We start from the raw sequence: 14,153 nt of genomic DNA, 5'->3' as shown, positions 1-14,153 counted from the left end.
AAAGATTTAGATATTAATTATCTTGGTAAATTCCTGCAAGGGAATAAACCAGGCACATGTTGTGACATTCTTCCAAGAGATCTAGGTGTCAAACTCATCTCCCTTTGTTAAACACAAGTCATGGATTTATTATATCAGGGCAGATGACTGACCAACTTCTAATTAAGCTCTGTTAAAACTTACATGATGACTGGATTTCAGATTTGAACCTTGTCATTTTCAAAGTGTCTTAAACCTGTCATTTTGATTTTTCCAAAAGGGAATTCTGATTTTCCTATTCTTGGGGACACACAAAATGGCTGAATAAATTAAAAGGGATTAAAATTGGGTTTCAATAGGACCTTACAGTATGAAGTCACTGTTAGTACACCATTATGAAGAACACAATGACTGCAGGCGTGGCTGACTCATGCCAGGCAAAAGCTAATATTGTTTCACCTTAAAACTTAATAATCAGGCAGCCTCAGTCAGTGATTTTCTCTTCTTTAAGAGAGTAATTCATTTAGGAAAGCAGCATGCATGTGTGTGTGTAGGCAGCAGTGAAACACCTCCAAGTGCCCCCATGTGCCTACCTCAAGCTAAGTGCTTTGAAAAGGAAAAAGAATTTTAATTTAATTTAGAAAACTGCTGTGGCCTTCCACACATTCAGCAGGGAGGACACAAGCTGTGAGCAGGCGTAGGGACAGGCAGCTCCACACTGGCTACATGGTGGGAAGGAGGACAACCCTCAGCCTGGCCTTCATCCCAAACCTGTGCTGCAGTCTGGAGCAAGTGGGGAAAGGCAGTGAGAATGGGCTTGCTCGGCAAGGGACAGGTTTTGGTGCAGTCCTGGGGTGGTGCTCACCGCCAGGCTTTTCCTGGGCCTCCATCTTACTGAAGAGATGTCAGTGGAGCAGCTTCTCCCCAGTGTGTGACCCTCACATCTCTGGGCTGCATTTCCAAAGCAATCTTGGCCCCATGGCTGCCTGGTTCACAACATTTGAGCAGCAGTGGGTCCCCCTGTGCCTCCGTGCCAGTGCCAGTCCAGCCTGCTCCTGCACTTCCCACGTGTTTCTGTCACAAAGCTTTGAAGCAGGAATATTTTTCTTAGGGAGATGCCGTGGATGCACTGAACAGCCCCGAGAGTTTGGGTCTGACCGTGCTGCTCAGGGTGCATTAATGGCAGCGCACGTGGGCAGCAGGGTTTCCAGGAAGAAACATTATCCCTGAAGAAAACAATAAAAGTGTTCTCTGGAAGAGAGCTTTTAACCTGAGAGTATTAGTCAATCTCCTCTGTCCCTGGCCAGCTGATGGACTCTTGGATACATCCACACGCTTCCTTCAAACAGCAGGAGGATTTGGGAAGAATTCACTGGATAAGGCCAGTTAACTGGTTCTGTAGAAGGAGCTTGCCCAGGAGCTTGGGGTGACCACTGCTTTCCTGAGACGTCAGTGCCAAAAGCACTTAGGGCAGCTCTTTTCTACTGGGACCTTTCCACACTGAGCCCTGTGATGACCCTGCCTGAGCCCAAGAGTGGTGCCAGAAAAACGCCTTTTAAAGCTTTAAACTGTATTTCCTTCCTAATGCAGCTGAGGGTTAGGAAAAGTGCATGCTCTGACAAGATGCACTAAACTGTGACAGCTGGGGCAAAGCCCAGAAACTTGGGATTCGTTTCTGTTCACTCTCCCCTAGCTACAGTTGTCTCCCATGAAAGGCAGTGGAGTTTGGAAGCTGTTCTCCAGGAATGGGATCTTTATCTCCATCACATAACCGGCAGGTTGTTAGGAAATGCAGTCTGCAGTGAAGCAACACAAAAATCTTATGCTTCATTTAAATAATGGTGTTCATTGCCTATTAAAATGTAACTTCTTGCTTTTAAAAAAGATTAATTAAAATGTACAAGAATGCAATTCAGTTACATTTAATGCTGCAGCCCAGTGCTCACTTTTCATCATTCATTCCCAGAAGAAGTATTCAGGGAAGCACGGCATTCTCAGTTCTGCCATTAAAAGCACAAATGACTATCAAATGCGTTCTTTTCAAAATCCTGGCTCAAGTATCACCATTGTTAGATTTTTCATAACATATTACTTTGGTCATTACTGTTTTGCAAGATAATTGTATCAGTGATCTAACTTTTGACAGTATCCAAAGTGGTTGAAAATAGTTCACTGCAGCACCTTTGTCTTTTAAAGGCCATTTGGGGCTTGTTATTTTAATCCTTGAGCAGCCTGATTTATCACTTCAAGCATCTGTCAGCTGTGCTTTGTCTTGAAATTGATAGTGATAGTGTTACTGATTTTTCTAGAGCAGCTGGTAGAGGTTCATTAGTTAAGCTCTCAAAGGAAGTAGATAACTGTAATATTTTTCTTTGTTAATCATCTCTTACGCATTGTAATAATACAGAGCTTCAAATCTGCTAGAAATGCACAGCTTCTCTCTGTTTCTAACTCGTAGGAGCATCCTTTCATTCTTCTAATCTGGTTTGATTATTAAAACTCTCCTCTTCATAATGCAGTAAAAAATTGAATAACTGCACATGAGTGGGAAGAGAGAAAATCAGCCTTTGCTGTGTCGCATTTAGCACAGGGAGGTCATTGGGGTCTCCCGAGTTCACATCCAAACATGAAACAATTCCAGAGAGGAGATGAAGGGCTCTTCCATAATTGATTTTTAATTTAAACTTTACACGGCATGAAAAAAATCTCATGACAACTTCAGTAAAGTCAGGTTCATTTCGAACAGATACAGCACTTTTCTGTTCATGCACTTTCCCTGCCACACAAAACAGCCTTCATGCTTAACTGTGATTCTTAAAAAAGATTTCTTTAAAACAGATTTTTCCCCTAGAAATCTTTTCCAGCCAGGCTTCAGCTGAGCACCATGGTCACTCCTGCCCAGAGCTTCCAGGGACCTGAGCATCTGGGAAGTCTCCTGCAGCTGAGAGCGTATCAGCGCTAGCACGGGTTCCACCGGCAGCGCTCACACACAGATAATTACCGCTTGAAATTAGTATTTTAATGAACTGATCCCGGCAAACGTAAAGCGAAATCTCCCAGGCATTAAGGAAATAAGCAGGAGGGGAGATTATTAACTGTAAAGTTCAGCAGACGGCTGGCTGGTCGGCAGGTGCCGGCTTGGCAGAGGGGCTGAGCATCCCTGCTTCCCTTTGCGGGAACAGGAGGCTGGGCTGGGGTTTGGTCCTGCAAGCTGCTGTGGTTTTCAGGGACAGGGTTTAGTGGGACTTGGCAGTGCCGGATCAGTGGTTGGACTGGATGTTTTTTACAGTCTTTTCCAACCTAAATGACTCCATGAGCTGCACCTGCAAAGCAGGACATTTTCAGTTTAGATTGAAAACACCTGGCACATCTCACAGGATTTCTAAGTGAATAGGATTGTCTTCTAAATGTCTGCTAAAAATAACTAAATGCCAGATCTCCACCCTAAAAGCACATCTCAGTACCATAAGACATTAAATATGTCCATTGGACCAGTGAAGCTCAGTGCAAACTAGATTGTGAGAATTCAGCCTGCATTTCAAGAAAATGGATGGAGTGACTGAAAAAGCCACTTGAGAATCAGTGTGGGTTATTTGGTGCTAATATAATAATAATCTAAGTTTTCTATATCTGTTGTATCTCATTTTGATATTTTTACACAAGACTTTTTCAGACCCTTCACAGAAAGGTTTAAATTTCTGTTACTTCCCCACCCTTTCAGAATGCCTCATATACAGCAAAGAACTAAAACTACTTAGTGATATCTAAGAAAAAATTTTAAAAGTTGCTCCCAAACAAACATACAAAAAGACCTAATTTTTATCTCAAAGATCTTTAATTTAGATTTAAGGCAGGGGGAGGGGAAACCAAAGAGTCAAAGTCTTCAAGAAGAGAATCGGTTCACATATTTGGCAAGAAACATTTCTCAGAACAAATTTTCTGTTCTCTCAGCAAAAAGGTAGATCAATTCAATGCATGGATATAATTTAAAAGCAATCTATGCTCTAAGCAATTTATCCGATTGTGGCTGGAGGGAACACTTCAGATAACCTAAAACTACTTGTCAGGGTTGTGAAAAGGCACAGTTTTGAAATAGGAAATCTTTGCAGGCTTTATTTTTAATTTTCACTCTTTTCTTCTGTTGCTTCTTGCTCCCAGTTTTGTTTCTTTATTGAAGTGGTGTTTTAGTAAAATAGTATTTTGCTTGCTTGCACAAATTGGAGAATTTTAAAATGGGAGTTTTTTCCCTGTAAAATATGGTACTGAGTTTGAACTGTCAATTCTGTTTAAAAAACATGCAATGAAATTGTATCTGGGATTGGAAATTTCTCCCAACATATCCCCTTTAGATTTGTATTTTTGTCTGTGGGTTGTTTGGATGTTATCTATCTCATATTCTTATCAAACTAAAGATTTCTACCTGTACCTTTGCTGGCCTTCAGGTGGATGCAGGTATAGACAGAGATCTTTCTCCCTCAGATGGTTTGAGGAGGAATGGCAAATCCCCTTTCAGTGGCCCTGTCTGGCTGAAGGTGAGCCCAGGTGTGGCCAGGTGGCCAAGAAGGCCAGCGGCTCCTGGCCTGTGTCAGGAATGGTGTGGCCAGCAGGACCAGGGCATTGATTCTACCCCTGGCCACGCCCCAAGTGCTGTGTCCAGTTCTGGGCCCCTCAATTCAGGAAGGATAGTGAAGGGTTGAAGCATATCCAGGAATGGAGCTGGGGAAAGATCTGGAGCATCAGGAGCAGCTGAGGGAGCTCAGGGAGCTCAGCCTGGAAAAAAGGAGGCTCTGGGGGTCAGGCTCTGCTCCCAGGGAACCAGCAACAAGGACAAGGGATGATGTTATTAGCTGTGCCAGGGGAGGTTTAGATTGGACATTAGGGGAATTTCTTCACAGAAATGGTGATTAGACACTGGAATAGGTTGCCCAGGGAGATGGTGGAGTTACCATCCTTGGAAGTGTTTAGGGAAACCTGGATGTGGCACTCAGTGCCATGGTCTGATGGAAACAGTGGTGTTCAGTCACAGGTTGTACTCAATGATCTCAGAGGTCTTTTCCAGCCTTAATGATCCACTGATTCTGTTTACAAGCAGAAAATATAGTGGGCTGCAAGGTCCAATCCTGGAGGTTTTCTTTTCTGCTGAAGCATCTTCTCATTTTATTTTTAACTATACAAGTTTGGGTAAAATTGTTAAAATAATCCAGTTCTGTTAGTTATTGAACAGGGGATTTCTGACTACCTTCCCTGAGTGAAAGAAAGTTGCAATAGCATTTAAAGATTTCTGAATTGTAAGCTTCCTAATTTGTCTGGGGGGCTTTGAGAAGTCTGAATACTCTGCCACTGTCCAGCTAGAGATCAGGACCCTTGACTCCCATAATGGATATCTTTCCTGGATTTGGCACACTGAACCCCACAGTCCCTCTGTATCATCCGGTTCAAAATGAAACAGAAATCAAACAAATGAACTCTGAATCTGTGGCTTAATTTCATCTTTGCACAAGAATGTTCAGAAGAGTTAATCATTGCCCCAGAAGAGACAAAAACAGGTACAAGAACCTGCTAGTGTTTATTTACTTACAGTTTAGCAGGGAGGAGGCTGTAGAACCTAGAAAGGCCTTTTAGGTGCCTGAGGAGTGAGGGCATCCTCAGTTACAGGGTTCAGCCTCTCTTCTGGATATTCACATCCCACCACCCCACCACCAGCTCAGTGCTTGGTAGATTATAGAATCACAGAAGGGTTTGGGTTGGAAGGGATCTTAAAGCTCCTCTCATTCCAGCCCCGGGCCATGGATGGGCAGGAACACGTTTCACCAGACCAGATTGCTCCAAGCCACATCCAGCTCAGTCTTTTGGCTTCATTGCAAAGCAGTTCCACAGCATCCTGAAAAATAATGCTGTGACTGGATGGAACAAATGTGGCACTCTTACACAGTCCTGCTGAAAGATGTTGCTTAACCAAATTCCTCGCAGCATTCCTGAAAGCAGTCACATCCACAGCCATAAAAACCTCCACAGCCTCTCTTTGAAAAAAAAATTTAATAATCAGTAAAGTTCAAGATCAGCTTGTTGTGATGAATTATTAGAGCCTGTCATCATTTTCTTGGGGGGAAAAAAAGACTAAAATACTATAATGGAACACAATTTTATGGTTTTTCCATTTAATTGATGATGGGCTGAGTTTTTATTAATATTTCTGGGCTCCAGTGTAAGATGCTGAAAAAGCTAATATGAGATCATTGTATCTGGTTAATGTGTGTGCTTTGCAAAATTGATAAGCCCTGTCAAGACATAAATTATTTAAAATTTGATAAATGTGTTGAAATCACTGAATTTTCAAACCGATAAAGCAGAGTTATTTCTCTTCCCTGCCACACACCCCCATTCAAACTGGGGCTTTTGTGCAGTCGATGGGGCCACATTATCTCGGCCTGTGAGGCTCCAAAATCAGCACAGGGAACCCTGAGAGGTGCCCTGTCCTGCTGCAGAGGGGACACGAGTGTAAACCCGTGGGACACTAGGGCATGGAAGCAGCAGAGAGTGAGGAGATCACTGGAATCCTCCCCCAGTATGAGTTTTTCACTGGTGAAACTGGGGGCTGGAGGGATGGTGGTAGCCCTCCTCTCCAGCAGTGGGATAAAAAGCTCCCAGTGAGCAGCAGAATGGTGCTTCAGAGCTGTTTATTCCAACAGACCAATTCATTTCAGCTAATTGCCAAGAGTTTTTAAATGATTCCTGGCAGGGGTGAAGCTAAAGGAATGATTGCTGGTGATTGATGAATAACCTGGATAAAATTCCCAAAGCACCAGAACTATTAACTCCTGCATGGGGACACCTGCTTTTATTTAGTGTCTTGCCTACAGAGAAAGGCACCGGACTGAGTTCCAAATGAACCCAAATTTGGGCAAATAGAGAAAATAGAGCATTTGCTGATACCAGTGTCTCATCAGTGTCAGCTCATTTCTCAAAAATAGCTCACAGGGAATGTTATTTAACCCTGTGCTGCTCTGTCTTGGTCAGGATCATGCATGGAAGGGGGAGAATTTGAAGAGCAATCACCATCTTTTAGAGGAGGGCACAGGAAGTACCAAAGGTTTGAAGTTTAAAACCCCGTAAATATAAACCACACCACACTGATTTGAACTGTTCTCGACATTTACGCAGCAAAAGAAAACAGTGAGACGCGCTGTGGATGGGGCCAAGACTGTGTTTCTTACTGGAAAATATCTACAGGCTAATGGAAATTTTAGGGTAACTGGGTGCCATTTTACAGCCTCTGTAATAGGGAAAAAGATTAGGTGTTTTCTCTTTGGAAATTGATGGTTTGGAGGGAATGGGAAAACACCGGTGCAGCAGAGGAGAACTCCAGCAATCGCCATCTGTTTAAATGGATACACTAACTTCCCTAAGCTGGTATTTTTCAAATACCCTACCAGCAATATTTTTCACTATAGCAATGCATTATAGTGAAATTGAAAGATGCTGAGGAAGTCGTTTTTTCCAGCATGTGCTGCATTCTTTTAATACAGATTTTTTTATTGCCCGGAAATTGCTAACCAATGTGAATAAACAGCTGAACAAAGCCATCGGCCCTTCCTCACTAACAGCAAAATGCAGCCAGTGAGGGAAGGGCCTTGGGAAAAGCGAGTGTTAGAGTCGGGTTCTCTTATATTGCAGAAAGCTTTATTCAAAACAGGAAAAAAACCTACACACCACAAAGGTTTTACATTACAAAAGCACAGACATTATTCACATCTCTGAACAGTGTCCCCTCGCTCCTGCTGCTGCGGCGGGCACTGAGCAGAACCAGGCGGTTCTTTGTTAAGCTCTTCTTTTACTGAATATTTGCAAAACACAACCAATTTACCACCCCGAGCCATGAGGTCCCTTCCCCACAGCCCTCGGCGCTGACAGCTCTGTCAGCTCCTGAATCTCAGCCCTGTAATGAAATCACTGGAACAAGACAGCACTAGGATGGAGCAGAGTCAAGAATTAAGGCTGTGCAAGACTGGAGAATCCCACAGCCTTGCAAAATACTTAAAGAAAGAGGAGAAAAAAAATACTCAAGTAAGATACAGCTTTCTGAAGTGCCTAGGGATTGCTGTCTGGGCCTTAAACAGGAGTATTACATCCTTATAATTCAATTCATCAATGATTTCACTTTCCTGTGTTATGAAAGCTGTTTTGTTGCCACATGAAATAGCCCAGGTCACTGCAGCTTCAGGGGTGCATTTCATTATCCCATGAGTAAACCTCATTTGGTGTAACACATACATAAATAAAAGTAGCAGTAGTCTAGCAAGGTGCAATTCTGTGATTTCACCATCATGGTCTTGAAATACTTGTGTCCTGATACGTTATTGATGTGGCAAGCCTGCCTGGCTTTAGCATGTGTTAATGTTTCCCACCCTTCAGCCATCCCCAACCCTATACCCACATATTTCTTCTTTTCCTATCAGAGCCTTCAGCAAGGCACTCCTGGGAAAGCAGCGCTCTGCCATCTCATCTGGTGTGAGAGCCCCCAGAAGAGACATACACTGAGCACATGGCTCAGTGTCCTCTGGATCTCCTCATAAAAGGCCAGGGGAAAAAAGCCAAAGAGCCATTGCAGGGATTTCAATAAGCATTGCAGAAGACAAGTAGCCCTGAAGGATATTTGAGGGTGTTCTTGTGCCCTTGCCAGAGGACAGTCAGAGCTGGGTGCAGACACCAGCAAAGCCAGAATCCCCTGTGAACTGAACAGCTTCCTTTCCATAAATTTCACCTTAAAATACCCAACCACTTTTCCCTCTGACTCAGTTACTAACAGCAATGCCAGCTGTAGGTGCCCATGGTTTGAGTGGTCATTAGCATTTTAAATAGCATTTCATTTAGCCATGCAAATGAGGAAAGTTTCTGGTATTCCAGCACTGCCAGGCCCCTGGGCCCAGCTGCAATCTAGAAATGCGGCAGAAAAGCCTCTTTTTTGTGCTTGTCAAGGCCTCAGGTCAGGTTTGGGATGGGTGAACGTGTGCAGCACTTCTTGCTTCATGTGAACAGAGTAGAGTCAGTTCTCTGCAGCAGGGGAGTGATTTCCCTGGCAGTGGGGATGGCCAGTGTTCTCATCATCACACAGCTGATCCTGGGCTGGTGACAGTCTTAAGAGTGGCTGAAGAACCACACATAAACATGACAGAGCTTCACCAGGAGCTTTCCATCACAGCAGAAGTGATGTTTCCCCCAGAATCATTATGGCAGTGCTATTTGGCCTGGTACAGATCAGCATCTGTCACTGTTTCCATTAGAATCTCCTATTTCCCCGGATTTGTAGCTTAGCCATAAAAAAAATATAAGATAGAGGCAGAAAGTTGACATACAAGGTCTCGGGCTGAGAATGATCACTGTTGTCTTTTCTTCCCCCGCTTTTAATCTGAAGAAGGAAATAATGTATTTCTGCAGAGATGCACCTGGCCCACTGCATTTCTACCCAGCCATGGATTTATTTCTAGTGAAAAATAAGAGATAGGGCGAGTGGAATGGCCTTAAGCTGAAGGAGGGCAGGTTTAGACTGGTTATTAGGAAGAAATTCTTTACTGTGAAGGTGATGAGGCACTGGAACAGGTTCCTAGAAGTGTCCAAGGCCAGGTTGGAAGGTGTCCCTGCCCATGGCAGGGGTTTGGAACTGAATGATCTTTAAGATCCATTCCAACCCAAACCATTCTGTGATTTTATGATTTAGCAATAGTGATGGTCACCTTTCAACATTTAAGATGTGAATGTGGCTGCTGTTCCACATTTCATCTTAATTACTGCATTTGGGGTGATCAGGAAAGACATGTGGTAGTGGGTTTGGGCTCTGGTTTGGATCCTATTGCTGCAGAACAGGCCCCAGTGAAGATTAGGGGCTTTGGAGTTTCTAATCTTTGCCAGATGATGAAATGAAAAATTGCAATTTATAGAGATAATAGCTGGATATGGTAAAAACAGAACCCTCCCCTGTGAGGAGCCAGAGGTGTAGGAGACTCTTTGGGATCAGGAGCAGAGAGAAAAACAAGCCCAGCATTGAGGTTTCCCTCATGAGACAGAAAGCACAAAATTCCACCCCACACATTCCATGTCTGTGCTCCACGTTTTGGCTGCTTTAGGCAAACTTCCACCCCGTAATGTTGCCGCTGGAGAGTGAAAACCCCATCCCTGCATTAGTTATGCTGGGATCCACCACCTGGATCCTGGCACTGTCAGATCGGTGATGAAGCAAGAGCCGCATTTTGCCAGGTGCCAGCAGGCAGGACAACCACTCTCCTTTCTTCTTCCCATTTTAAGCGTCTCTTTGATATGTTCACACATTTTGTAGAAATAGTTGCAGCTAAAAAAGTTTTTCTTTCGTACATTAGGACAATGGTGTAAGGCAGGTCTAAACAGACCAGACCCTAAAAACTCCTTCTCCAAAGCTTCTACTCAAGATTTAAAGGAGCTAAAAAGTCAGATGATCATTTCTATCCTGTTGAAACAGATCTTCCATCTGACCTCTGGATCCTACACTCGAGTTCTGCATTTCAGGGCTTCTCTTCTGCATTTCCAACAGGGCTTCTCTGCCGGAGAGAACAGGAAGAACACATCTGGGAAATGTGTGTCTGCACTGAGCTGGAATTTTACTGAGACTTGTGTGTTTGACTCTGAAATCTTAAGGCCATTCTGTCACTACCAGAAGGAGGTTTTGCTTTCTGATTGCAGACTCAGCTTGGCCTTGTAAAACTGAGCTGTGCTGTGTGGCTGGGAATGCTCAGCACTTCTGGAAGGCTGGGCCGTGCTAAGCACTGGCAGCTGAGCAGCTGAAACCAGCGCACCAAAATAGGGCCATGTTCTCTGTGTCAAACTAAGGGCACAAATGTGCAGACTAAGTTTGGATCAAATGGAAAAAGCAACACCAGAAAAGACAAATGTGCAATAAACAGTTTAGGAGACAGTTACACCAGCAGAACAGGATTTTAAGCCTAAAGCAGCTGGAAGGTTGTGGGGAGAGAAAGGAAGGGACTGGAAAATCCTGATGTTCTGTTTCACTCCATCTTTTAGCAGAGGGGCCACTTTAGTCTTCAGGGTTTCCACTTTCCTCAGTCAGGTGTTCATCTAACAAATCTCTTGAGCATGGGGCCATCAACCTGTCCAGAGGTTTATCCATTTGTCCCTGGGGATGGCTCCTATTGAGGTTTTTGCATCTTCCATAACCTAATTTGAGTAAGATCCTTGAACTTTCATAGGGCAGTAGAAATTACTCATTACAGTGGTCCAGGTGACTGATTCAGACCCTATGGATATAAAAATAAATATTAATGGCTCCTTCTGTGTCCTGGCTGTTTTGTCTCCACCCTTCACACTGCTCTCCCTTTCTGTTTCGGAGCAGGTGTTCTGTGACACCAGTCGGGTCGTACAAGCCGCGGATGTGCTGGACTGGGAAGACAAGGATGCTGCAGAGTCACTGGTGGACAACGTGGTCCATTCCAGGATCATCAACCCTTTACGCCTCTTTGTTAAGCCATCTCCAGTGCTGAAACACGGCCAGGTATCCTACTCAGACAGCATAGAAAACTTTTGGGATTGGTTGTCCAACATCACGGAGGTTCAGGAATCTCTGGCTCGAACTAAACGCAGACCTATAGTAAAAACTGGGAAATTCAAGAAAATGTTTGGATGGGGCGACTTCCACTCCAACATCAAAACTGTAAAGCTGAACCTCCTGATCACGGGGAAAATCGTCGATCACGGCAATGGAACCTTCAGCGTTTATTTCCGACATAACTCCACGGGTCTGGGGAATGTTTCTGTCAGCCTGGTGCCACCTTCCAAAGTGGTCGAGTTTGAACCCTCTCCACAGTCCACGCTGGAGACCAAGGAGTCCAAGTCCTTCAACTGCCGCATCGAGTACGAGAAAACAGACCGCGCTAAAAAAACTGCCTTGTGCAACTTTGACCCTTCCAAGATCTGCTACCAAGAGCAGACCCAAAGCCATGTCTCCTGGTTGTGCTCCAAACCCTTCAAAGTCATCTGCATTTACATCGCTTTCTACAGCGTAGATTACAAACTGGTGCAGAAGGTCTGTCCCGACTACAACTACCACAGCGAGACACCATACCTGTCCTCCGGCTGACCCGGCCTGGGGCTGGGGGGGCAGTTGAAAAAATGAGCATTCCCGTTAACCTTTTGGAGAAGAATATGTTTTCCTATCAGGTTAAAAAGTCTCTAAAAACTGTAGCTGTGTTCGTGCTGTATCGTAACTAATCCAGCTGTTTATGTAACAATCGTTTTCATTTGAGGCCGTTGCATTTTAGCTCTCTCGTCATTCGTAAGGGAACTGCCAGGCAGGCACGTGACAAAAATCAAACAAAATTATGTCTGTAATGAACGTTGATCTTAAAAATCGCTTTTTAAAAAACTCCGTGGCAGAGGGGTTGTCTTTTACTTGAACTGGACAGCACTTAGCAGGTCCTATTTCCTTTGGGAACTTTAGGTGACAATAGAAAGAACAAATGACAAAGCAGCCTCGAAGCTGCTCATACTTCAAATAAACAGCTCTCCCACTGATATCATGAAGAATGTTACACAGAGGGCTCAAGTAGTCAAGTCTAAAAACTAAGAGGAAGTGCTAATTCTTTGAATAAAAAGGAAAGAAATCTGCATTTTTATGAGTTGTAGTAGCTGTAGGTGTTCATTGAAGTGAAGAGTGAGTAGTTCTTCCTTCAGGCTTCTTACCCATGGATATGCAATGATGTAATTAGACCTCAATGAGCTTTAGTTTATTAGACCCCACAGGTGTGCACGTGTGGTGTACATTCCTTCCTCCTGTGCCCACCACTGGGTTTGATTCCTCTCACACAAGCACAGCCCAGTATTAGCTTTGCAGCAACAGAGAATCTGTAAATACCTGGGAAAAAGATAATCTTTGTTTAAGTCAACCTGGTCTAGTGGAAGGTTCCCCTGCCCATGGCAGGGGGGCTTGGAACTGGATGATCTTTAAGATTTGTTCCAACCCAAACCATTTTGTGATTCTCTGAAGTCTGAACTGTACCAGGGGCTGGCTTCAGGCAAAGGAAGCAATTATTTTGCTATCCAGCCCCCAAGCATTAAAGTGCAGCAAGGAAAACACATCACAGCACAAGGATGATACCTGAACAAGCACCTTTCTCCTTCTTGGTACCAGTTGTTCCCTTAGCTCTGCACTGCACAACTTAAGTCAAAGTATCAGCCATGACAAAGAGGACAATGAAAATCTATGCACCTCCACCTCATAAAGCAGGTTGGAAACTGTTAACACCAATACTCAGCCAGGCTCTCCCCTAGTGCAGAACCAGCTCCCTGCACTGCAGTTACAGCAGGGGGGTGTCCAGCTGTGGTTGTGCTTCTCCAGGTGTTGTCCCACTGCACTCAGGAGTGGTTGGCTCTGGGCAGGCCAGCACCATCCCCTGTGCTTTGCTGGGGATTGATCGGCTGCTGCTGCCAATTTGCTCTCTCGATGTCACAGGGCCTGTGGAAGGAGTTGGCTGAGGAGGTGCTGATTGCCCCCAATCAGGCTCGAACAAGGGCTCAATGAGTTACACACAGCTTAAATAAAGCACTGTTGAAATTCTCTGTTTGGTGATGTGCACACAGACAAGTGACTATGGCAGCTGGAAGGACTCACTCATGAGATTAATTCTGATTTCCTTGGTAAAGACTCACACAAAAAAAAATTATTCTGTTAAAAATATAGGAGTAACTGGGTGATTTGTTTTTCTCTTTAGGTTACAAATTTAAATGTGTGGTTTAGTTTGATCATAAATCTAAATGTTTTCCTTCATCTTATTTCATACAGAGTCTCTCCTGGCCTATAATGATGTTTTTTTAGTTTGCCTATTCCTGTCAATTCCAACAAGTTGGTCTACTTTGTATTCTGTATAGCGTGTCCTCGCCCCAGCTGTACATGAGCTTGGATTTATTGCTATGAGTTCAGTGGTTGGTGCTTTTGTAACTTAGCTGTAAGCCATGATTTTACTGCCATGTGTTTTTACTCAGCACTGTAGGCAATTAAAAGAAAACCCTACATGCTATTTATTGTAGAGTATGTGGAAACCATGTATGTATATACACTTAAATATGTGTACATATACAGAACATATGTGTACATGTATTTGTATGTAAATAAAGAGAGTTTATTAAATCTGGCA

At 43.9% G+C, this 14,153-nt stretch overlaps 1 protein-coding gene across 1 annotated transcript in view; it reads left to right on the top strand.

Moving 5' to 3' along the window:
- NXPH2 (neurexophilin 2) overlaps positions 1-14,153 on the top strand; it is a 35,250-nt gene extending 21,097 nt beyond the window's left edge. Inside the window, exon 2 of the mRNA XM_086896605.1 lies at positions 11,357-14,153. Coding sequence (XP_086752731.1) covers positions 11,357-12,100 — 744 coding nt within the window. The 3' untranslated portion in view covers positions 12,101-14,153. The remainder of the gene's footprint in view (positions 1-11,356) is intronic.

This window comes from Cyanistes caeruleus, chromosome 7 (assembly GCF_971803275.1).
Source record: "Cyanistes caeruleus chromosome 7, bCyaCae1.hap1.1, whole genome shotgun sequence".
Lineage (NCBI taxonomy): Eukaryota > Metazoa > Chordata > Aves > Passeriformes > Paridae > Cyanistes > Cyanistes caeruleus.
The sequence above is the reverse complement of the archived record's forward strand: the minus strand, read 5'-3'. Positions and strand labels throughout refer to the sequence as shown.